The sequence below is a fragment of the Lolium perenne genome, chromosome 4 (assembly GCF_019359855.2).
Source record: "Lolium perenne isolate Kyuss_39 chromosome 4, Kyuss_2.0, whole genome shotgun sequence".
Classification (NCBI taxonomy): Eukaryota; Viridiplantae; Streptophyta; class Magnoliopsida; order Poales; family Poaceae; genus Lolium; species Lolium perenne.
The window spans coordinates 20,474,002-20,498,465 of NC_067247.2; the positions used below are offsets into that span (position 1 = coordinate 20,474,002).

The 24,464-nt window shown below is 35.8% G+C and overlaps 1 protein-coding gene across 1 annotated transcript; it reads left to right on the top strand.

The window, feature by feature from the left end:
* Window positions 1–8,324: 8,324 nt before the first annotated feature.
* Window positions 8,325–18,830, top strand: LOC139838857 (uncharacterized). Its single transcript, XM_071828873.1, has 3 exons — window positions 8,325–8,470; window positions 18,301–18,379; window positions 18,475–18,830. Exons 1-3 carry the CDS (start codon window positions 8,325–8,327, stop codon window positions 18,808–18,810), a joined length of 561 nt encoding a protein of 186 aa, XP_071684974.1. The 3' UTR covers window positions 18,811–18,830.
* The last annotated feature ends 5,634 nt before the right edge of the window (window positions 18,831–24,464 follow it).

Here is a 24,464-nt window from a genome sequence, read left to right on the forward strand (position 1 = left end):
TGAATCTTTTGGTCAAATCCTTGGTTTAATTTGACGCGGATTTAAACAAGTTTAAAATATGAAAATGAAAAGGTGGTAAGCAGGCATGGATCCTTCTTATATATATTAGTCACTCTAAAATGAAGCTTTTGGGAGGTTTTTGAAATTTCCTTGTTTGAAACCCAAAACCACTTCTCTTCATGTTGTTGACTTCATAAGATAGAGTTTAGGGGTTAGGGGTATAGATACATGATTTGTCTTGTTTGAATATGTGTCTAGACCTTGTTTCTCAACTTTAATGCTTACTATATGACATAAGAACACTATGTGCTTTAATTTGGTTTTTAATTTTTATAATTTTTTTTTTCAATTTTGATGCACATTTTGAATCTTGGTCAAATCCTAGGTTTGACCGAGATTTGAACAAGTTTAAAACAAGAAAATAAAAGGTAAGCCCGCCAGACTGGATCCTTCTTAGTCACTCTATAATGAAGCTTTTAGGGGGGTTGTTGAAAATGTAAGCATGTATCCTTCTTAGTACGTCACACCACAATGAAGCTTTTGGGAGGGTTTTTTAAATGTCCATGTTTGAAACCCAAAACGACTTCTCTTCGTGCTTGACTTCATAATTAAGACAAAGTTTAGGGTTAGGGGTAGATACATGAATTTTCTGGTTTGAATATGTCTAGACTTTGTTTATCAACTTGAGTGCTTACTATATGGCATATATAAGAAGCTAGGCTATGTGCTTTGGTTTTTCATTTTTTTTTTGAATTTTTATTCCCATTTGAATCTTGGTCAAATCCTAGGTACGTACGGTTTGACCAAGATTTGAACATGTTTAAAACATGAAAATAAAAGGTAAGCATGGATCCTTCTTAGTCACTCTAAAATGAAGCTTTTGGGAGGTTTTTGAAATTTCCATGTTTGAAACCCAAAACCACTTCTCTTCATGCTTGGCTTCGTAAGATAGAGTTTAGGGTTTGGGGTAGATACGTACATGATTTTTCTAAGTATTTTTACGCCCATTTGAATCTTCGTCAAATCCTAAGTTTGACCAAGATTTGAACAAGTTTAAAACAAGAAAATGAAAAGGGTAAGCCTGGATCCTTGTTTAGGGTTAGGGGGTAGATACATGATTTTTGTGGTTTGAATATGCCAGACCTTGTTTATCACCTTGAATGCTTACTATATGACATAGGAAGACGTCGTGCTTTTGTTTTTTCTTTTTTTTTGATTTTTTTGAATTTTTATGCCCATTTGAATCTTGGTCAAGTCATAGGTTTGACCAAGATTTAAACATGTTTAAAACATGAAAATGAAAAAGTAAGCCTGGATCCTTCTTAGTCACTCCAAAATGTACCAATTGATAAATGAGTTAACTTGGCTTCATGGAAAAAATAATGTCATGTAAATGATTTAACTTGGCTTTCGTACCCTTGAATCCATAGGAAACTTTGTATAAATGTAGTAGTATAATAATCAACCGAGTTTTTACATCAACAGGTCTGTCACTTACGTGTGGTGCCCATGCGTGAGGTCCCACACTTCAGTGAGCACAAGTCACGTGCAATAGGTACGCAAACTCCCAGCCATTTTCTTTGTCAAGAGAAGACGCATCAGGATGCGTATCGGAAGTATGTGGGTCCTTACGGATCCTTCGGTTGTCCCTCTCACAAAAAAAAAATCTCTCTCATTCTCGGCCTCGCTCGACTTCGCTCGCTCGCTCGCTCGCTCGCTCCTGCTCCCACGACAAACCCTGCACAAAAGTCAACATCATCACACGAAAAAGGGAGACACCATAATTCTCTCCCTTCTTCTCTCCTTCCGAGTGACCCCTCTTCCTCCGAAGTTTCACTCGACGGGCAAACACACAAGAGCTGCATAGTAATAAAAAAAAGTAGAAAAATCGACCTACGAATCTATGATTAAATAGGTTAAACTAGGGTTTTGCCCACTACTACAGATCAAGTTCAAAAATATCCAACTACTACTTCGATTTTGGGCTACTAATATAAAATTAAAATAAGTTGAACTAGTATTCCTCTAAAAAATCATTTTGGTATGCATTGTTTGATACTTTTCATAGCTATAGTGCATCACAAATTTATGATTTCATGCTTTGCTTTGCCAATTTCGATTTTTTCTAACCACCTTCTCTTTGATTTCAAATTTAGGTCAAACTATCGATGCCTACTATGTGTTCTACTTGAATTGGATGCAGCGTGCGCACATGTTTTGCCATTGTTTTGGGCTTCCACACATCTTTGGGGCATCCAAGTATTTAAGTTACCTTGTTTTTTTGAATTGTAATTCATACCCTTCCTCCCAATTTTTATGCCCATTTGAATCTTGGTCAAATCCTAAGTTTGACCAAGATTTGAATGAAGTTTAAAACATGAAAATGAAAAGGTAAGCCTGAATCCTTCTTAGTCACTCTAAAATGAGAAGCTTTTGGGAGTTTTTTGAAATTTCCATGTTTGAAACCCAAAACCACTTCTCTTCATGCTTGACTTCATAAGAGAGAGTTAATTTAGGGTTAGGGGTAGATACATGATTTGTCTAGTTTGTTGTTTAGACCTTGTTTATCAACTTGAATGCTTACTATATGACATAATAATACTATGTGCTTTGGTTTTCATTTTTTTTTGATTTTTTCTGAATTTTTATGCCCATTTGATCTTGGTCAAATCCTAGGCTTAACCAATATTTAAACAAGTTTAAAACATGAAAATGAAAAGGTAAGCCTGTATCCTTCTTAATTAGTCACTCCAAAATGAAGCTTTTGGGAAGGTTTTTGAAATTTCCATGTTTGAAATCCAAAACGACTTCTCTTCGTGCTTGAATTCATAAGACAAAGTTTAGGGCTAGGGGTAGAAACATGATTTTTCTGGTTTGAATATGTCTAGACCTTGTTTATCAACTTGAGTGCTTACTATATGACATAAGAAGGTATATGCTTTGGTTTTTCATTTTTTTTTGAAATTTTATGCCCATTTGAATCTTGATCAAATCCTAGGTACGGTTTGACCAAGATTTGAACAATTTTAAAACATGAAAATAAAAGGTAAGCCCGACCTGGATCCTTTAGTCACTCTAAAATGAAGCTTTTGGGGGGGGGGGGTTCTTGAAATTTCCAAGTTTGAAACCCAAAACCACGTACTTCTCTTCATGCTTGACTACATAAGACATACAGAGTTTAGGGTTAGGGGTAGATACATGATTTTTCTTGTTTGAATATATCTAGACCTTGTTTATATCAACTTTAATGCTAACTATATATATGACATAAGAAAACTATGTGCTTTGGTTTTTAATTTTTCTGATTTTTTATTTTGATGCACATTTGAATCTTTGTCGATCAAATCCTAGGTTTGACCAAGATTTTAACAAGTATAAAACATGAAAATGAAAAGGGGAAGCCTGTATCCTTCTTAGTCACTCTAAAATGAAGTTTTTAGGATGTTCTTGAAATTTTCATGTTTGAAACCCAAAACCACTTCTCTTCATGCTTGATCGACTTCATAAGATATAGTTTAGGGGCTAGGGGATAGATACATGATGTGCCTAGTTTGTTGTTTAGACCTTGTTTATCAACTTGAATGCTTACTATATGACATAATAATACTATGTGCTTTGGTTTTCTTTTTTTTTTGATTTTTTCTGAATTTTTATGCCCATTTGATCTTGGTCAAATCCTAGGCTTAACCAATATTTAAACAAGTTTAAAACATGAAAATGAAAAGGTAAGCCTGTATCCTTCTTAATTAGTCACTCCAAAATGAAGCTTTTGGGAAGGTTTTTGAAATTTCCATGTTTGAAATCCAAAACGACTTCTCTTCGTGCTTGACTTCATAAGACAAAGTTTAGGGCTAGGGGTAGAAACATGATTTTTCTGGTTTGAATATGTCTAGACCTTGTTTATCAACTTGAGTGCTTACTATATGACATAAGAAGGCTATATGCTTTGGTTTTTCATTTTTTTTAAACTTTTATACCCATTTGAATCTTGATCAAATCCTAGGTACGTTTTGACCAAGATTTGAACAATTTTAAAACATGAAAATAAAAGGTAAGCCCGACCTGGATCCTTTAGTCACTCTAAAATGAAGCTTTGGGGGGGGGGGGTTCTTGAAATTTCCAAGTTTGAAACCCAAAACCACGTACTTCTCTTCATGCTTGACTACATAAGACATACAGAGTTTAGGGTTAGGGGTAGATACATGATTTTTCTTGTTTGAATATATCTAGACCTTGTTTATATCAACTTTAATGCTAACTATATGACATAAGAAAATTATGTGCTTTGGTTTTTAATTTTTCTGATTTTTTATTTTGATGCACATTTGAATCTTTGTCGATCAAATCCTAGGTTTGACCAAGATTTAAACAAGTATAAAACATGAAAATGAAAAGGGGAATCCTGTATCCTTCTTAGTCACTCTAAAATGAAGTTTTTGGGATGTTCTTGAAATTTTCATGTTTGAAACCCAAAAACCACTTCTCTTCATGCTTGACTTCATAAGATATAGTTTAGGGGCTAGGGGATAGATACATGATTTGCCTAGGTTTGAATATGCATGTCCAAACCTTGTTTATCAACTTGAATGCTTAGTATATGACATAAGAAGACTATATGCTTTTGTTTTTCACTTTTCTGATTTTTTTTAAAATTTTATGCCCATTTGAATCTTTTGGTCAAATCCTTGGTTTAATTTGACGCGGATTTAAACAAGTTTAAAATATGAAAATGAAAAGGTGGTAAGCAGGCATGGATCCTTCTTATATATATTAGTCACTCTAAAATGAAGCTTTTGGGAGGTTTTTGAAATTTCCTTGTTTGAAACCCAAAACCACTTCTCTTCATGTTGTTGACTTCATAAGATAGAGTTTAGGGGTTAGGGGTATAGATACATGATTTGTCTTGTTTGAATATGTGTCCAGACCTTGTTTCTCAACTTTAATGCTTACTATATGACATAAGAACACTATGTGCTTTAATTTGGTTTTTAATTTTTATAATTTTTTTTTGAATTTTGATGCACATTTTGAATCTTGGTCAAATCCTAGGTTTGACCGAGATTTGAACAAGTTTAAAACAAGAAAATAAAAGGTAAGCCCGCTTGACTTGGATCCTTCTTAGTCACTCTATAATGAAGCTTTTAGGGGGGTTGTTGAAAATGTAAGCATGTATCCTTCTTAGTACGTCACACCACAATGAAGCTTTTGGGAGGGTTTTTTAAATGTCCATGTTTGAAACCCAAAACGACTTCTCTTCGTGCTTGACTTCATAATTAAGACAAAGTTTAGGGTTAGGGGTAGATACATGATTTTTCTGGTTTGAATATGTCTAGACTTTGTTTATCAACTTGAGTGCTTACTATATGGCATATATAAGAAGCTAGGCTATGTGCTTTGGTTTTTCATTTTTTTTTGAATTTTTATGCCCATTTGAATCTTGGTCAAATCCTAGGTACGTACGGTTTGACCAAGATTTGAACATGTTTAAAACATGAAAATAAAAGGTAAGCATGGATCCTTCTTAGTCACTCTAAAATGAAGCTTTTGGGAGGTTTTTGAAATTTCCATGTTTGAAACCCAAAACCACTTCTCTTCATGCTTGGCTTCGTAAGATAGAGTTTAGGGTTTGGGGTAGATACGTACATGATTTTTCTAAGTATTTTTACGCCCATTTGAATCTTCGTCAAATCCTAAGTTTGACCAAGATTTGAACAAGTTTAAAACATGAAAATGAAAAGGGTAAGCCTGGATCCTTGTTTAGGGTTAGGGGGTAGATACATGATTTTTGTGGTTTGAATATGCCAGACCTTGTTTATCACCTTGAATGCTTACTATATGACATAGGAAGACGTCGTGCTTTTGTTTTTTCTTTTTTTTTGATTTTTTTGAATTTTTATGCCCATTTGAATCTTGGTCAAGTCATAGGTTTGACCAAGATTTAAACATGTTTAAAACATGAAAATGAAAAAGTAAGCCTGGATCCTTCTTAGTCACTCCAAAATGTACCAATTGATAAATGAGTTAACTTGGCTTCATGGAAAAAATAATGTCATGTAAATGATTTAACTTGGCTTTTCGTACCCTTGAATCCATAGGAAACTTTGTATAAATGTAGTAGTATAATAATCAACCGAGTTTTTACATCAACAGGTCTGTCACTTACGTGTGGTGCCCATGCGTGAGGTCCCACACTTCGTGTGAGCACAAGTCACGTGCAATAGGTACGCAAACTCCCAGCCATTTTCTTTGTCAAGAGAAGACGCATCGATGCGTATCGGAAGTATGTGGGTCCTTCTGGATCCTTCGGTTGTCCCTCTCACAAAAAAAAATCTCTCTCATTCTCGGCCTCGCCGACTCGCTCAGCTCGCTCGCTCGCTCCTGCTCACTGACAAACCCTGCACAAAAGTCAACATCATCACACGAAAAAGGGGAGACACCATAAATCTCTCCCTTCTTCTCTCCTTCCGAGTGATCCCTCTTCCTCCGAGTTTCACTCGACGGGCAAACACACATGTGCTGCATAGTAATAATAAAAAAGTAGAAAAATCGACCTACGAATCTATGATTAAATAGGTTAAACTAGGGTTTTGCCCACTACTACAGATCAAGTTCAAAAATATCCAACTACTACTTCGATTTTGGGCTACTAATATAAAATTAAAATAAGTTGAACTAGTATTCCCCTAAAAAATCATTTTGGTATGCATTGTTTGATACTTTTCATAGCTATAGTGCATCACAAATTTATGATTTCATGCTTTGCTTTGCCAATTTCGATTTTTTCTAACCACCTTCTCTTTGATTTCAAATTTAGGTCAAACTATCGATGCCTACTATGTGTTCTACTTGAATTGGATGCAGCGTGCGCACATGTTTTGCCATTGTTTTGGGCTTCCACACATCTTTGGGGCATCCAAGTATTTAAGTTACCTTGTTTTTTTGAATTGTAATTCATACCCTTCCTCCCAATTTTTATGCCCATTTGAATCTTGGTCAAATCCTAAGTTTGACCAAGATTTGAACAAGTTTAAAACATGAAAATGAAAAGGTAAGCCTGAATCCTTCTTAGTCACTCTAAAATGAGAAGCTTTTGGGAGTTTTTTGAAATTTCCATGTTTGAAACCCAAAACCACTTCTCTTCATGCTTGACTTCATAAGACAGAGTTAATTTAGGGTTAGGGGGTAGATACATGATTTGTCTAGTTTGTTGTTTAGACCTTGTTTATCAACTTGAATGCTTACCATATGACATAATAATACTATGTGCTTTGGTTTTCATTTTTTTTTGATTTTTTCTGAATTTTTATGCCCATTTGATCTTGGTCAAATCCTAGGCTTAACCAATATTTAAACAAGTTTAAACATGAAAATGAAAAGGTAAGCCTGTATCCTTCTTAACTAGTCACTCCAAAATGAAGCTTTTGGGAAGGTTTTTGAAATTTCCATGTTTGAAATCCAAAACGACTTCTCTTCGTGCTTGAATTCATAAGACAAAGTTTAGGGCTAGGGGTAGAAACATGATTTTTCTGGTTTGAATATGTCTAGACCTTGTTTATCAACTTGAGTGCTTACTATATGACATAAGAAGGCTATATGCTTTGGTTTTTCATTTTTTTTGAAATTTTATGCCCATTTGAATCTTGATGAAATCCTAGGTACGGTTTGACCAAGATTTGAACAATTTTAAAACATGAAAATAAAAGGTAAGCCCGACCTGGATCCTTTAGTCACTCTAAAATGAAGCTTTTGGGGGGGGGGGGGGTTCTTGAAATTTCCAAGTTTGAAACCCAAAACCACGTACTTCTCTTCATGCTTGACTACATAAGACATACAGAGTTTAGGGTTAGGGGTAGATACATGATTTTTCTTGTTTGAATGTATCTAGACCTTGTTTATATCAACTTTAATGCTAACTATATGACATAAGAAAACTATGTGCTTTGGTTTTTAATTTTTCTGATTTTTTATTTTGATGCACATTTGAATCTTTGTCGATCAAATCCTAGGTTTGACCAAGATTTAAACAAGTATAAAACATGAAAATGAAAAGGGGAAGCTTGTATCCTTCTTAGTCACTCTAAAATGAAGTTTTTGGGATGTTCTTGAAATTTTCATGTTTGAAACCCAGAACCACTTCTCTTCATGCTTGACTTCATAAGATATAGTTTAGGGGCTAGGGGATAGATACATGATTTGCCTAGGTTTGAATATGGCATTAAATCTTCACTGCATCCCCTTCATTTATCTGTGCCGGACGGTTCGCCACTTCATCCCCTTGCTCTGTTCTGTCCACCAGTACCAAAAAACCCTCTTCCCCTGTAGCAATGTCTTCCTTTTCTTCTACCTCCTCAGGCCTCTCCCTCCAATCTTTGCCAAAGAACGAAGACGACCTTCACCCCAAGGCGAACCCCATCTCCAACGCCACGGAGGAGAAAAAAGTAAAGAAGGAAGAGGCCTCCTCCTCCGCCAGGTACCCGCCGACGAAGCGCTCCCGCATGTGGGCGGACAGCGAGGACGATGATGACGACGAGGAAGGGGAAGAAGAGGAGGAGGATGATTCCTCCTCTTCCGCTGGGTATCCGCCGATAAAGCGTTTCCGCGCTTGGGCGGACAGTGAGGATGATGATGATGACGAAGAAGAGGCTCCGGCCGAAGACTTGAGTAGCAGCGACGAGGAAGTCCCCAGAAGCAGCGCCGACGGCAGCTCCGGTGCTGACGATGCGGCCAGCGAGGATTAGCACTATAGGATTAGTAGTCCCTAAGCAATCGGCTCTTCTTTTGTCCTTCCTTTCTTGAGCAATCGGCTCTTCATTGTAAAAATCCTCTCTTATTAATGAAGAAAACTTCTCTCAATCACCTTTGCTTTCTTGTCAATTTTGCCGATTGTTCAACGAAGTCACTGCTCAAAGAGCCGATGGCAAAGCATCGGCCTGCATTCCAAACGCAATTCAAGGCGAAACAGCTGCCTTCTCACGGTCAAACAGATACAGACCATGTTCAAACTATCCTTCAACCTCTAGAGTCGATGACCGTGCATCGGCTTTTTTTTGTTTTTGTTTTTATTTTTTTACCGGCCGATTTCATACATCGGCCCCCATTTTATTCTTTACTGGCCGATTCGTGCATCGGTCTCCATATCTTACTGTCCATCATCCCACATGCTGGGGAAATACTTCTTAAGATGCTGGCCATTGACGGCTACTGGGAATTTCACGCCATCCAACTGCTCGAGCATGTACGCATTCCCCTTCAAAACTTGGATAACTTTGTACGGGCCATGCCAATTCGGAGACCATTTACCATACATTTTATCCCTCGTCCCCAACGGCAATACAGCTTCCCATACTAGATCATCAACTTGGAACTCTTCATGCTTGACTACATAAGACATACAGAGTTTAGGGTTAGGGGTAGATACATGATTTTTCTTGTTTGAATATATCTAGACCTTGTTTATATCAACTTTAATGCTAACTATATGACATAAGAAAACTATGTGCTTTGGTTTTTAATTTTTCTGATTTTTTATTTTGATGCACATTTGAATCTTTGTCGATCAAATCCTAGGTTTGACCAAGATTTAAACAAGTATAAAACATGAAAATGAAAAGGGGAAGCCTGTATCCTTCTTAGTCACTCTAAAATGAAGTTTTTGGGATGTTCTTGAAATATTCATGTTTGAAACCCAAAACCACTTCTCTTCATGCTTGACTTCATAAGATATAGTTTAGGGGCTAGGGGATAGATACATGATTTGCCTAGTTTGTTGTTTAGACCTTGTTTATCAACTTGAATGCTTACTATATGACATAATAATACTATGTGCTTTGGTTTTCATTTTTTTTTTGATTTTTTCTGAATTTTTATGCCCATTTGATCTTGGTCAAATCCTAGGCTTAACCAATATTTAAACAAGTTTAAAACATGAAAATGAAAAGGTAAGCCTGTATCCTTCTTAATTAGTCACTCCAAAATGAAGCTTTTGGGAAGGTTTTCGAAATTTCCATGTTTGAAATCCAAAACGACTTCTCTTCGTGCTTGACTTCATAAGACAAAGTTTAGGGCTAGGGGTAGAAACATGATTTTTTTGGTTTGAATATGTCTAGACCTTGTTTATCAACTTGAGTGCTTACTATATGACATAAGAAGGCTATATGCTTTGGTTTTTCATATTTTTTTTGAAATTTTATACCCATTTGAATCTTGATCAAATCCTAGGTACGGTTTGACCAAGATTTGAACAATTTTAAAACATGAAAATAAAAGGTAAGCCCGACCTGGATCCTTTAGTCACTCTAAAATGAAGCTTTGGGGGGGGGGGGGGGTTCTTGAAATTTCCAAGTTTGAAACCCAAAACCACGTACTTCTCTTCATGCTTGACTACATAAGACATACAGAGTTTAGGGTTAGGGGTAGATACATGATTTTTCTTGTTTGAATATATCTAGACCTTGTTTATATCAACTTTAATGCTAACTATATGACATAAGAAAACTATGTGCTTTGGTTTTTAATTTTTCTGATTTTTTATTTTGATGCACATTTGAATCTTTGTCGATCAAATCCTAGGTTTGACCAAGATTTAAACAAGTATAAAACATGAAAATGAAAAGGGGAAGCCTGTATCCTTCTTAGTCACTCTAAAATGAAGTTTTTGGGATGTTCTTGAAATATTCATGTTTGAAACCCAAAACCACTTCTCTTCATGCTTGACTTCATAAGATATAGTTTAGGGGCTAGGGGATAGATACATGATTTGCCTAGTTTGTTGTTTAGACCTTGTTTATCAACTTGAATGCTTACTATATGACATAATAATACTATGTGCTTTGGTTTTCATTTTTTTTTGATTTTTTCTGAATTTTTATGCCCATTTGATCTTGGTCAAATCCTAGGCTTAACCAATATTTAAACAAGTTTAAAACATGAAAATGAAAAGGTAAGCCTGTATCCTTCTTAATTAGTCACTCCAAAATGAAGCTTTTGGGAAGGTTTTTGAAATTTCCATGTTTGAAATCCAAAACGACTTCTCTTCGTGCTTGACTTCATAAGACAAAGTTTAGGGCTAGGGGTAGAAACATGATTTTTCTGGTTTGAATATGTCTAGACCTTGTTTATCAACTTGAGTGCTTACTATATGACATAAGAAGGCTATATGCTTTGGTTTTTCATTTTTTTTTTGAAATTTTATACCCATTTGAATCTTGATCAAATCCTAGGTACGGTTTGACCAAGATTTGAACAATTTTAAAACATGAAAATAAAAGGTAAGCCCGACCTGGATCCTTTAGTCACTCTAAAATGAAGCTTTGGGGGGGTTCTTGAAATTTCCAAGTTTGAAACCCAAAACCACGTACTTCTCTTCATGCTTGACTACATAAGACATACCGAGTTTAGGGTTAGGGGTAGATACATGATTTTTCTTGTTTGAATATATCTAGACCTTGTTTATATCAACTTTAATGCTAACTATATGACATAAGAAAACTATGTGCTTTGGTTTTAATTTTTTACGATTTTTTATTTTGATGCACATTTGAATCTTTGTCGATCAAATCCTAGGTTTGACCAAGATTTAAACAAGTATAAAACATGAAAATGAAAAGGGGAAGCCTGTATCCTTCTTAGTCACTCTAAAATGAAGTTTTTGGGATGTTCTTGAAATTTTCATGTTTGAAACCCAAAACCACTTCTCTTCATGCTTGACTTCATAAGATATAGTTTAGGGGCTAGGGGATAGATACATGATTTGCCTAGGTTTGAATATGCATGTCCAAACCTTGTTTATCAACTTGAATGCTTAGTATATGACATAAGAAGACTATATGCTTTTGTTTTTCACTTTTCTGATTTTTTTTAAAATTTTATGCCCATTTGAATCTTTTGGTCAAATCCTTGGTTTAATTTGACGCGGATTTAAACAAGTTTAAAATATGAAAATGAAAAGGTGGTAAGCAGGCATGGATCCTTCTTATATATATTAGTCACTCTAAAATGAAGCTTTTGGGAGGTTTTTGAAATTTCCTTGTTTGAAACCCAAAACCACTTCTCTTCATGTTGTTGACTTCATAAGATAGAGTTTAGGGGTTAGGGGTATAGATACATGATTTGTCTTGTTTGAATATGTGTCTAGACCTTGTTTCTCAACTTTAATGCTTACTATATGACATAAGAACACTATGTGCTTTAATTTGGTTTTTAATTTTTATAATTTTTTTTGAATTTTGATGCACATTTTGAATCTTGGTCAAATCCTAGGTTTGACCGAGATTTGAACAAGTTTAAAACAAGAAAATAAAAGGTAAGCCCGCCAGATTGGATCCTTCTTAGTCACTCTATAATGAAGCTTTTAGGGGGGTTGTTGAAAATGTAAGCATGTATCCTTCTTAGTACGTCACACCACAATGAATCTTTTGGGAGGGTTTTTTAAATGTCCATGTTTGAAACCCAAAACGACTTCTCTTCGTGCTTGACTTCATAATTAAGACAAAGTTTAGGGTTAGGGGTAGATACATGATTTTTCTGGTTTGAATATGTCTAGACTTTGTTTATCAACTTGAGTGCTTACTATATGGCATATATAAGAAGCTAGGCTATGTGCTTTGGTTTTTCATTTTTTTTTTGAATTTTTATGCCCATTTGAATCTTGGTCAAATCCTAGGTACGTACGGTTTGACCAAGATTTGAACATGTTTAAAACATGAAAATAAAAGGTAAGCATGGATCCTTCTTAGTCACTCTAAAATGAAGCTTTTGGGAGGTTTTTGAAATTTCCATGTTTGAAACCCAAAACCACTTCTCTTCATGCTTGGCTTCGTAAGATAGAGTTTAGGGTTTGGGGTAGATACGTACATGATTTTTCTAAGTATTTTTACACCCATTTGAATCTTCGTCAAATCCTAAGTTTGACCAAGATTTGAACAAGTTTAAAACATGAAAATGAAAAGGGTAAGCCTGGATCCTTGTTTAGGGTTAGGGGTTAGATACATGATTTTTGTGGTTTGAATATGCCAGACCTTGTGTATCACCTCGACTGCCTACTCTATGACAGAGGAAGACGGCGTGCTTTTGTATTTTCTTTTATTTGCTTTTTTTTGAATTTTTATGCCCATTTGAATCTTGGTCAAGTCATAGGTTTGACCAAGATTTAAACATGTTTAAAACATGAAAATGAAAAAGTAAGCCTGGATCCTTCTTAGTCACTCCAAAATGTACCAATTGATAAATGAGTTAACTTGGCTTCATGGAAAAAAAAATGTCATGTAAATGTTTTAACTTGGCTTTCGTACCCTTGAATCCATAGGAAACTTTGTATAAATATAGTAGTATAATAATCAACCGAGTTTTTACATCAATAGGTCTGTCACTTACGTGTGGTGCCCATGCGTGAGGTCCCACACTTCAGTGAGCACAAGTCACGTGCAATAGGTACGCAAACTCCCAGCCATTTTCTTTGTCAAGAGAAGACGCATCAGGATGCGTATCGGAAGTATGTGGGTCCTTCTGGATCCTTCGGTTGTCCCTCTCACAAAAAAAAACAAATCTCTCTCATTCTCGGCGTCGCTCGACTCGCTCGCTCGCTCGCTCGCTCCTGCTCACTGACAAACCCTGCACAAAAGTCAACATCATCACACGAAAAAGGGGAGACACCATAATTCTCTCCCTTCTTCTCTCCTTCCGAGTGATCCCTCTTCCTCCGAGTTTCACTCGACGGGCAAACACACATGTGCTGCATAGTAATAATAAAAAAGTAGAAAAATCGACCTACGAATCTATGATTAAATAGGTTAAACTAGGGTTTTGCCCACTACTACAGATCAAGTTCAAAAATATCCAACTACTACTTCGATTTTGGGCTACTAATATAAAATTAAAATAAGTTGAACTAGTATTCCTCTAAAAAATCATTTTGGTATGCATTGTTTGATACTTTTCATAGCTATAGTGCATCACAAATTTATGATTTCATGCTTTGCTTTGCCAATTTCAATTTTTTCTAACCACCTTCTCTTTGATTTCAAATTTAGGTCAAACTATCGATGCCTACTATGTGTTCTACTTGAATTGGATGCAGCGTGCGCACATGTTTTGCCATTGTTTTGGGCTTCCACACATCTTTGGGGCATCCAAGTATTTAAGTTACCTTGTTTTTTTGAATTGTAATTCATACCCTTCCTCCCAATTTTTATGCCCATTTGAATCTTGGTCAAATCCTAAGTTTGACCAAGATTTGAACAAGTTTAAAACATGAAAATGAAAAGGTAAGCCTGAATCCTTCTTAGTCACTCTAAAATGAGAAGCTTTTGGGAGTTTTTTGAAATTTCCATGTTTGAATATGTCTAGACCTTGTTTATCAACTTGAGTGCTTACTATATGACATAAGAAGGCTATATGCTTTGGTTTTTCATTTTTTTTGAAATTTTATGCCCATTTGAATCTTGATGAAATCCTAGGTACGGTTTGACCAAGATTTGAACAATTTTAAAACATGAAAATAAAAGGTAAGCCCGACCTGGATCCTTTAGTCACTCTAAAATGAAGCTTTTTGGGGGGGGGGGGGTTCTTGAAATTTCCAAGTTTGAAACCCAAAACCACGTACTTCTCTTCATGCTTGACTACATAAGACATACAGAGTTTAGGGTTAGGGGTAGATACATGATTTTTCTTGTTTGAATATATCTAGACCTTGTTTATATCAACTTTAATGCTAACTATATGACATAAGAAAACTATGTGCTTTGGTTTTTAATTTTTCTGATTTTTTATTTTGATGCACATTTGAATCTTTGTCGATCAAATCCTAGGTTTGACCAAGATTTAAACAAGTATAAAACATGAAAATGAAAAGGGGAAGCCTGTATCCTTCTTAGTCACTCTAAAATGAAGTTTTTGGGATGTTCTTGAAATTTTCATGTTTGAAACCCAGAACCACTTCTCTTCATGCTTGACTTCATAAGATATAGTTTAGGGGCTAGGGGATAGATACATGATTTGCCTAGGTTTGAATATGCATGTCCAAACCTTGTTTATCAACTTGAATGCTTACTATATGACATAAGAAGACTATATGCTTTTTTTTTCATTTTTCTGATTTTTTTTAAATTTTATTCCCATTTGAATCTTTTGGTCAAATCCTTGGTTTAATTTGACACGGATTAATTTAAACAAGTTTAAAATATGAAAATGAAAAGGTGGTAAGCAGGCATGGATCCTTCTTATATATATTAGTCACTCTAAAATGAAGCTTTTGGGAGGTTTTTGAAATTTCCACGTTTGAAACCCAAAACCACTTCTCTTCATGTTGTTGACTTCATAAGATGGAGTTTAGGGGTTAGGGGTATAGATACATGATTTGTCTTGTTTGAATATGTGTCAAGACCTTGTTTATCAACTTTAATGCTTACTATATGACATAAGAACACTATGTGCTTTAATTTGGTTTTTATTTTTTTTAATTTTTTATTTTGATGCACATTTGAATCTTTGTCAAATCCTAGGTTTGACCAAGATTAAACAAGTATAAAACATGAAAATGAAAAGGGGAAGCCTGTATCCTTCTTAATTAGTCACTCTAAAATGAAGTTTTTGGGATGTTCTTGAAATTTTCATGTTTGAAACCCAAAACCACTTCTCTTCATGCTTGACTTCATAAGATAGAGTTTAGGGGCTAGGGGATAGATACATGATTTGCCTAGGTTTGAATATGCATGTCCAAACCTTGTTTATCAACTTGAATGCTTACTATATGACATAAGAAGACTATATGCTTTTTTTTTCATTTTTCTGATTTTTTTTTAAATTTTATTCCCATTTGAATCTTTTGGTCAAATCCTTGGTTTAATTTGACACGGATTAATTTAAACAAGTTTAAAATATGAAAATGAAAAGGTGGTAAGCAGGCATGGATCCTTCTTATATATATTAGTCACTCTAAAATGAAGCTTTTGGGAGGTTTTTGAAATTTCCATGTTTGAAACCCAAAACCACTTCTCTTCATGTTGTTGACTTCATAAGATAGAGTTTAGGGGTTAGGGGTATAGATACATGATTTGTCTTGTTTGAATATGTGTCAAGACCTTGTTTATCAACTTTAATGCTTACTATATGACATAAGAACACTATGTGCTTTAATTTGATTTTTAATTTTTATATTTTTTTTTGAAATTTGATGCACATTTTGAATCTTGGTCAAATCCTAGGTTTGAACGAGATTTGAACAAGTTTAAAACAATAAAATAAAAGGTAAGCCCGCCAGACTGGATCCTTCTTAGTCACTCTATAATGAAGCTTTTAGGGGGGTTGTTGAAAATGTAAGCATGTATCCTTCTTAGTACGTCACACCACAATGAAGCTTTTGGGAGGGTTTTTGAAATGTCCATGTTTGAAACCCAAAACGACTTCTCTTCGTGCTTGACTTCATAATTAAGACAAAGTTTAGGGTTAGGGGTAGAGATACATGATTTTTCTGATTTGAATATGTCTAGACTTTGTTTATCAACTTGAGTGCTTACTATATCAAGTTGTGTCTGAGTCGAGTCAATGTTGAGTCGTTGAGTCACCTAGCTAGTATTATTATTATGGTGGTGTACTTGTGTTCATGTACTTGTTTCAGACAGGTATTGCTGTTTTGGTAAAGGAGGAGACATGCATCATCCATTTTTGGTGGGGTTAATTGGTTCTAGGGTTAATTGGTTCTATGCCACTCCTCAATTCACAAGTTGTGTTTATGCCATTCGAAAAACTGAAGTTGTGTTTATGCCACTCTCAATTCTCAATACCCCCTTCTATGCCATTTTCAACAATACAACATGAAAACGGTTCAATAAATAGTCGTATTTCAGTTTATACTTTCGTATTGACCAAAATAAACCTGTGTTCAGATTTGGAGCGACTTCTGGGTGTTTCGGGCACACAAGAAATCCAAAATTTTCAAATTCTGACAAAAATTAGAACTTCTCAGAAAAATCTAATTTTTTTATAGGAAATCAAAAACGCTGAAACGAGTATACTATTTTAATTTGAGCCATTTATGTGCAGATTTGCATAAAAAGGCTGACATTTTCTGTTCTGTCTAGAAATTGGTAAAATTTTGTCCAAAAAATCAAATTTCTTCGAAAAATCTGATAATTTTACAGAATGTCAAGAACACTAATATGAGTCATCCAAGTATTTAAGTTACCTTGTTTTTTTTGAATTGTAATTCATACCCTTCCTCCCAATTTTTATGCCCATTTGAATCTTGGTCAAATCCTAGGTTTGACCAAGATTTGAACAAGTTTAAAACATGAAAATGAAAAGGTGAGCATGAATCCTTCTTAGTCACTCTAAAATGAGAAGCTTTTGGGAGTTTTTTGAAATTTCCATGTTTGAAACCCAAAACCACTTCTCTTCATGCTTGACTTCATAAGACAGAGTTTAGGGTTGGGGGTAGATACATGATTTGTCTGGTTTGTTGTTTAGACCTTGTTTATCAACTTGAATGCTTACTATATGACATAATAATACTATGTGCTTTGATTTTCATTTTTTTGATTTTTTCTGAATTTTTATGCCCATTTGATCTTGGTCAAATCATAGGTTTAACCAATATTTAAACAAGTTTATAACATGAAAATGAAAAGGTAAGCCTGCATCCTTCTTAGTCACTCCAAAATGTACCAATTGATAAATGAGTTAACTTCAAACAAACAAACTTCATCTTCCTTAGGATTCAAGTAGACATGTCATTCCAATCCTATACCTTTCCTATTCCTATACTTTTCCTATCCTTTAAATCAAAGGAGCCCTTAGTCACTCCAAAATGAAAGCTTACATATACTCTTGGAATACTGTTTTGGGTGATTTGTCATTCAAAAATTTGGTATCATTCGGATCGGAGGAAGTATAGTTGGAGATGAATGGCCCACCAAGTCTCTGCCTCGAAGTTTGCTCTTTGACCAGATAAGTATTACTACTCGCGAGGTGCCGAGGAGACGGGGAGGCCAAATTTAAGGACTAACCTTTGCTCTTGCCGTCTTCCTCAGTTCACCACTTTGTTTACCTCTTGGAATACTACTTCGCCACCATGACCGGGAGCAAGTCTCGCCACAGAAGGGCTCGTGCGGCTGCGGCGAAGCTGAGGGAATCCCAGCAATGCCGTCCCTGTGCTGCTGTCGAGGTGCCTTCTGCGCAAGAGTCTTCAAGGGCGTCGCAGCCCGCGACTGCCACCTTCAGGCGATCCTCCATTCTTGCGCATCTTTCTATGTCTTTCACAACTTATCATCCCCTCCTTTTCTTACCTTCTCTCAATCGTATATTCAGGTCGGGCGGCCTTAGTTTTCCCGCAGCCCTCCTGCCTGCGGAAACATCTTCCACGGAGCCAAGTTCTCAAAGCAGCGAGGTATAGACATTCGTGCAAATTGGGATTCCCATTTTCTCTTTCTTGGTACTTCTCTGGGTACACTTCTGATTTTGTGCTCCATCCCCATCTGATAGAAGCCCCGCTACGAGATCGGGCCCATTTTAGAAATGGTTATGGGCGATTTCTGCGTCGAGACGGCGGACAGAAGCGCCCTCGCCGATGAGTGCATGAAACTTTATTCTGAGCTCGCCACTGAGAAGATCCGGATTCGCATTCTCGACGATATCGCCATGAAATCGTTCACTGCGAGTAATGAGATCCAGCGGCGGAGCCTCGACCAGGCGGAGACCATGGACAAACTCGCCGGACTGATCCTGAACCTCACGGTTAGGACGGACAAACTAGAGGCCGAGCTGTCACAGGAGAAGGCTCTCAACTCCGAGCTGAAGCGTCAAGCAGGCTCAAGGTAGATCTTGACCAGGTCACTGTGTACCACCAGCTGCAATCCTTGATGACTGCTGTGTCACCTGGCTTCCGAGTTTCTGAAGGTTAATTTTCGAAATTTTGTTCGTAAAATTGGCCTGTGGAAATGTAAACAAACTAGTACTCTTACTTTATTATATTAGTACTTGTGTCAATGTAGTAGTTGTGTCTGAGTCGAGTCAATGTTGAGTCGTTGAGTCACCTAGTATTATTATTATGGTGGTGTACTTGTGTTCATGTACTTGTTTTGAGACGGTATTGCTGTTTTGGTGAAGGAGACATGCATCACCCATTTTTGGTGGGGTTAATTGGTTCTAGGATTAATTGGTTCTATGCCACTCCTCAGTTCACAAGTTGTGTTTATGCCATTCCAAAAACTGAAGTTGTGTTTATGCCACTCTCAATTCTCAATACCCCCTTCTATGCCATTTTCAACAATACAACATGAAAACGGTTCAATAAATAGTCATATTTCAGTTTATACTTTCGTATTGACCAAAATAATCATGTGTTCAGATTTGGAGCGACTTTTGGGTGTTTCGGGCACACAAGAAATCCAAAATTTTCAAATTCTGGCAAAAATTAGAACTTCTCAGGAAAATCTATTTTTTATAGGAAATCAAAAACACTGAAACGAGTATACTGTTTTAATTTGAGCCATTTGTGTGCAGATTTCCATAAAAAGACTGACATTTTCTGTTCTGTCTAGAAATTGGTAAAATTTTGTCCAAAAAAACAAACTTCGAAAAATCTGATAATTTTACAGAATGTCAAGAACACTAATATGAGTCTACTATTCTAATATGAGCCATTTCTGGGCACATATGATCCATTAAACATAGGTGCAAAGTACGGTCCAGATTATCTCGAGAGTATGTACAAAGTAGTGAATACGAGAAGTCGTTTTGGGTTTCAAACATGGAAATTTCAAGAACATCCCAAAAAGCTTCATTTTAGAGTGAGTAAGAAGGATCCAGGCTTACCTTTTCATTTTCATGTTTTAAACTTGTTTAAATCTTGGTCAAACCTAGGATTTGACCAAGATTCAAATGGGCAGAAAATTAAAAAAATCATAAAAATGAAAAACCAAAGTACATAGTCTTCTTATGTCATATACTAAGCATTCAAGTTGATAAACAAGGTCTAGACATATTCAAACCATACAAATCATGTATCTACCCCCTAACCCTAAACTCTGTCTTATGAAGTCAAGCATGAAGAGAAGTGGTTTTGGGTTTCAAACATGGAAATTTCAAAAACCTCTTAAAAATTCATTTTAGAGTGACTAAGAAGGATATGATGCAGGCTTCCCTTTTCATTTTCTTGTCTTAAACTTGTTTAAATCTTGGTCAAACCTAAGATTTGACCAAAAGATTCAAACAGGCATAAAATTCAAAAAAATCAGAAAAATGAAAAACAAAAGCATATAGTCTTCTTATGTCATATAGTAAGCATTCAAGTTGATAAACAAGGTCTATACATATTCAAACCAGAAAAATCATGTATATATCTACCCCTAACCCTAAACTCTGTCTTATGAAGAGAAGTGGTTTTGGGTTTCAAACATGGAAATTTCAAGAACCTCCCAAAAGCTTCATTTTAGAGTGTTCAGATTTGGAGCGACTTTTGGGTGTTTCGGGCACACAAGAAATCCAAAATTTTCAAATTCTGGCAAAAATTAGAACTTCTCAGGAAAATCTATTTTTTATAGGAAATCAAAAACACTGAAACGAGTATACTGTTTTAATTTGAGCCATTTGTGTGCAGATTTCCATAAAAAGACTGACATTTTCTGCCTTGCCTAGAAATTGGTAAAATTTTGTCCAAAAAAACAAACTTCGAAAAATCTGATAATTTTACAGAATGTCAAGAACACTAATATGAGTCTACTATTCTAATATGAGCCATTTCTGGGCACATATGATCCATTAAACATAGGTGCAAAGTACGGTCCAGATTATCTGAGAGTATGTACAAACTGTAGTACAGAGAAGTCGTTTTGGGTTTCAAACATGGAAATTTCAAGAACATCCCAAAAAGCTTCATTTTAGAGTGAGTAAGAAGGATCCAGGCTTACCTTTTCATTTTCATGTTTTAAACTTGTTTAAATCTTGGTCAAACCTAGGATTTGACCAAGATTCAAATGGGCAGAAAATTAAAAAAATCATAAAAATGAAAAACCAAAGTACATAGTCTTCTTATGTCGCATAGTAAGCATTCAAGTTGATAAACAAGGTCTAGACATATTTAAACCATACAAATCATGTATCTACCCCCTAACCCTAAACTCTGCCTTATGAAGTCAAGCATGAAGAGAAGTGGTTTTGGGTTTTAAACATGGAAATTTCAAAAACCTCTTAAAAATTCATTTTAGAGTGACTAAGAAGGATATGATGCAGGCTTCCCTTTTCATTTTCTTGTCTTAAACTTGTTTAAATCTTGGTCAAACCTAAGATTTGACCAAAAGATTCAAACAGGCATAAAATTCAAAAAAATCAGAAAAATGAAAAACAAAAGCATATAGTCTTCTTATGTCATATAGTAAGCATTCAAGTTGATAAACAAGGTCTAGACATATTCAAACCAGAAAAATCATGTATATATCTACCCCTAACCCTAAACTCTGTCTTATGAAGAGAAGTGGTTTTGGGTTTCAAACATGGAAATTTCAAAAACCTCTTAAAAATTCATTTTAGAGTGACTAAGAAGGATGCAAGCTTCCCTTTTCATTTTCATGTCTTAAACTTGTTTAAATCTTGGACAAACCTAAGATTTAACCAAAAGATTCAAACGGGCATAAAATTCAAAAAAAAAATCAGAAAAATGAAAAACAAAAGCATATAGTCTTCTTGTGTCATATAGTAAGCATTCAAGTTGATAAACAAGGTCTAGACATATTCAGACCAGAAAATCATGTATATATCTACCCATAACCCTAAACTCTGTCTTATGAAGTCAATCATGAAGAGAAGTGGTTTTGGGTTTCAAACATGGATATTTCAAGAACCTCCCAAAAGCTTCATTTTAGAGTGTGACTAAGAAGGATCCAGGCTTACCTTTTTCATTTTCATGTACTAAACTTGTTTAAATCCTGGTCAAACCGAGGATTTCACAAAGATTCAAATATATGTGTATAAAATATAAAAATAGAAAAATGAAAACCAAAGCACATAGTCTACTTATGTCACATAGTAAGCATTCAAGTTGATAAACAAGGTCTAGACATATTCAAACCAGAAAAATCATGTATATATCTACCCCTAACCCTAAACTCTGTCTTATGAAGTTAATCATGAAGAGAAGTGGTTTTGGGTTTCAAACATTGGAATTCCAAGAACCTCCCAAAAGCTTCATTTTAGAGTATGACTAAGAAGGATGATCCAGGCTTACCTTTTCATTTTCATGTTCTAAACTTGTTTAAATCCTGGTCAAAACTAGGATTTCACAAAGATTCAAATATATGGGTATAAAATTCAAAAAATAGAAAAATGAAAAACCAAAGCACATAGTCTTCTTATGTCATATAGCAAGCATTAAAGTTGATAAACAAGGTCTAGACATATTCAACCTAGACAAATCATGTATCTACCCCCTAACCCCTAAACTCTGTCTTATGAAGTCCAGCATGAAGAGAAGTGGTTTTGGGTTTCAAACGTGGAAATTTCAAAAACCTCTTACAAAATTCATTTTAGAGTGACTAATTAAGAAGGATGCATGCTCCCCTTTTCATTTTCATGTCTTAAACTTGTTTAATTCTTGGTCAAACCTAAGATTTGACCAAAAGATTCAAACGGGCATAAAAAAATCAGAAAAATGAAAACCAAAGCACATAGTTTTCTTATGTCATATAGTAAGCATTCAAGTTGATAAACAAGGTCTAGACATATTCAAACCAGAAAATCATGTATATATCTACCCCTAACCCTAAACTCTGTCTTATGAAGTCAATCATGAAGAGAAGTGGTTTTGGGTTTCAAACATGGAAATTTCAAGAACCTCCCAAAAGCTTCATTTTAGAGTGACTAAGAAGGATCCAGGCTTACCTTTTCATTTTCATGTTTTAAACTTGTTTAAATCCTGGTCAAACCTAGGATTTGACAAAGATTCAAATATATGGGCATAAAATTCAAAAAAAATAGAAAAATGAAAAACCAAAACACATAGTCTTCTTATGTCATATAGTAAGCATTAAAGTTGATAAACAAGGTCTAGACATATGCAAACTAGACAAATCATGTATCTACCCCCTAACCCCTAAACTATGTCTTATGAAGTCAAGCATGAAGAGAAGTCGTTTTGGGTTTCAAACATGGAAATTTCAAGAACATCCCAAAAGCTTCATTTTAGAGTGACTAAGAAGGATCCATGATTACCTTTTCATTTTCATGTTTTAAACTTGTTTAATCTTGGTCAAACCTAGGATTTGACCAAGATTCAAATGGGCACAAAATTTAAAAAATCAGAAAAATGAAAAACCAAAGTACATAGTCTTCTTATGTCATGTAGTAAGCATTCAAGTTGATAAAATGGTTCATGCCGGCGTCTTAGCTCCTAAAAAAAAATTATACACCAATTGATTTGACGAATTGATGATTTACTCTAGTCTGCTTCTAGACCATGCAACTAGCGAGTATTCATATGTACTGCATGGAGCCCCCAACTTTTGACTTCCCGTGTCGGAAAAGGCCTGTTTAATAATGTGGGGCAGTGAGGTATCCCGAAGTATCTAGAGGGTTCCGAGCTTTCAGGCTTTCAAGACGCCGGTCAAGGGAAGGATGGGTGACGAATCCGTGCATTCACATCCGTTAGATCTGAAGAGTCCTTGTATGATGAGCGGTAGATAGCACCTCTAAGCTGCAAATCAACAGCTTCAATTACTTCAAATGAGCATTGGCCGGAAGGCTGACAGAGTGAAAAAATTCAAATTCAAAAACTCATGTATAGAATAGAAAAAAAAACATGTAGATAGAATAGAGGTATAGATAGATTAGCCCAAAAAAGAAGAGGACGGGGAAATTTCGAACGCTCGCCTTTAACTCAGCAGACACCTCCCTCGCGCACCTAAACTTTCGAACGCGCGCCCAATATTTCGAACGCTCGCCTTTAACTCAGCACCCAGCCCACCTTGTTCTTCTCTAGACACCTCCTTCGGCGCCCTGTTCTTCTCTAGACACACCCTCGGTGAACCAGGCCGCGCACCAAAACTTCCCCACGCTGTCTATCAGCCGCGGCCGCCGGCGACGGCGGGTGGCGCCGTTCTTCTCCAGCCGCACCGGCAGGCGCGGTCAGCTGGTAGATCCTCATGGTATGCATGCTATCTTCAGGCCTGGGCAAGTACGATTCATTATAGCTCAATCGAAGTCAGTCGCCGTCGCCCAGCCCTTATAAGTTCGTTAGTTCGTTCGAATCGATCGGTTGATATTGTTTTCCTCTCGATGTGTTTGTTTGACATTGTTTTCCGCTTTACCTATTTGCTCGAATTCGTTCGTACTGTACACTGTTTGTTTGTAAGGCAAAGAGGAAATCATATCATGGCTTATCATCATGGGTATAACCTTTTTAGCTAGATTTTGCTGTTTGGGATCTATGATCCTTTTAGTTGCTGCTCTCCAGTAACATTTTCCCTCTTTTTTATTACAGT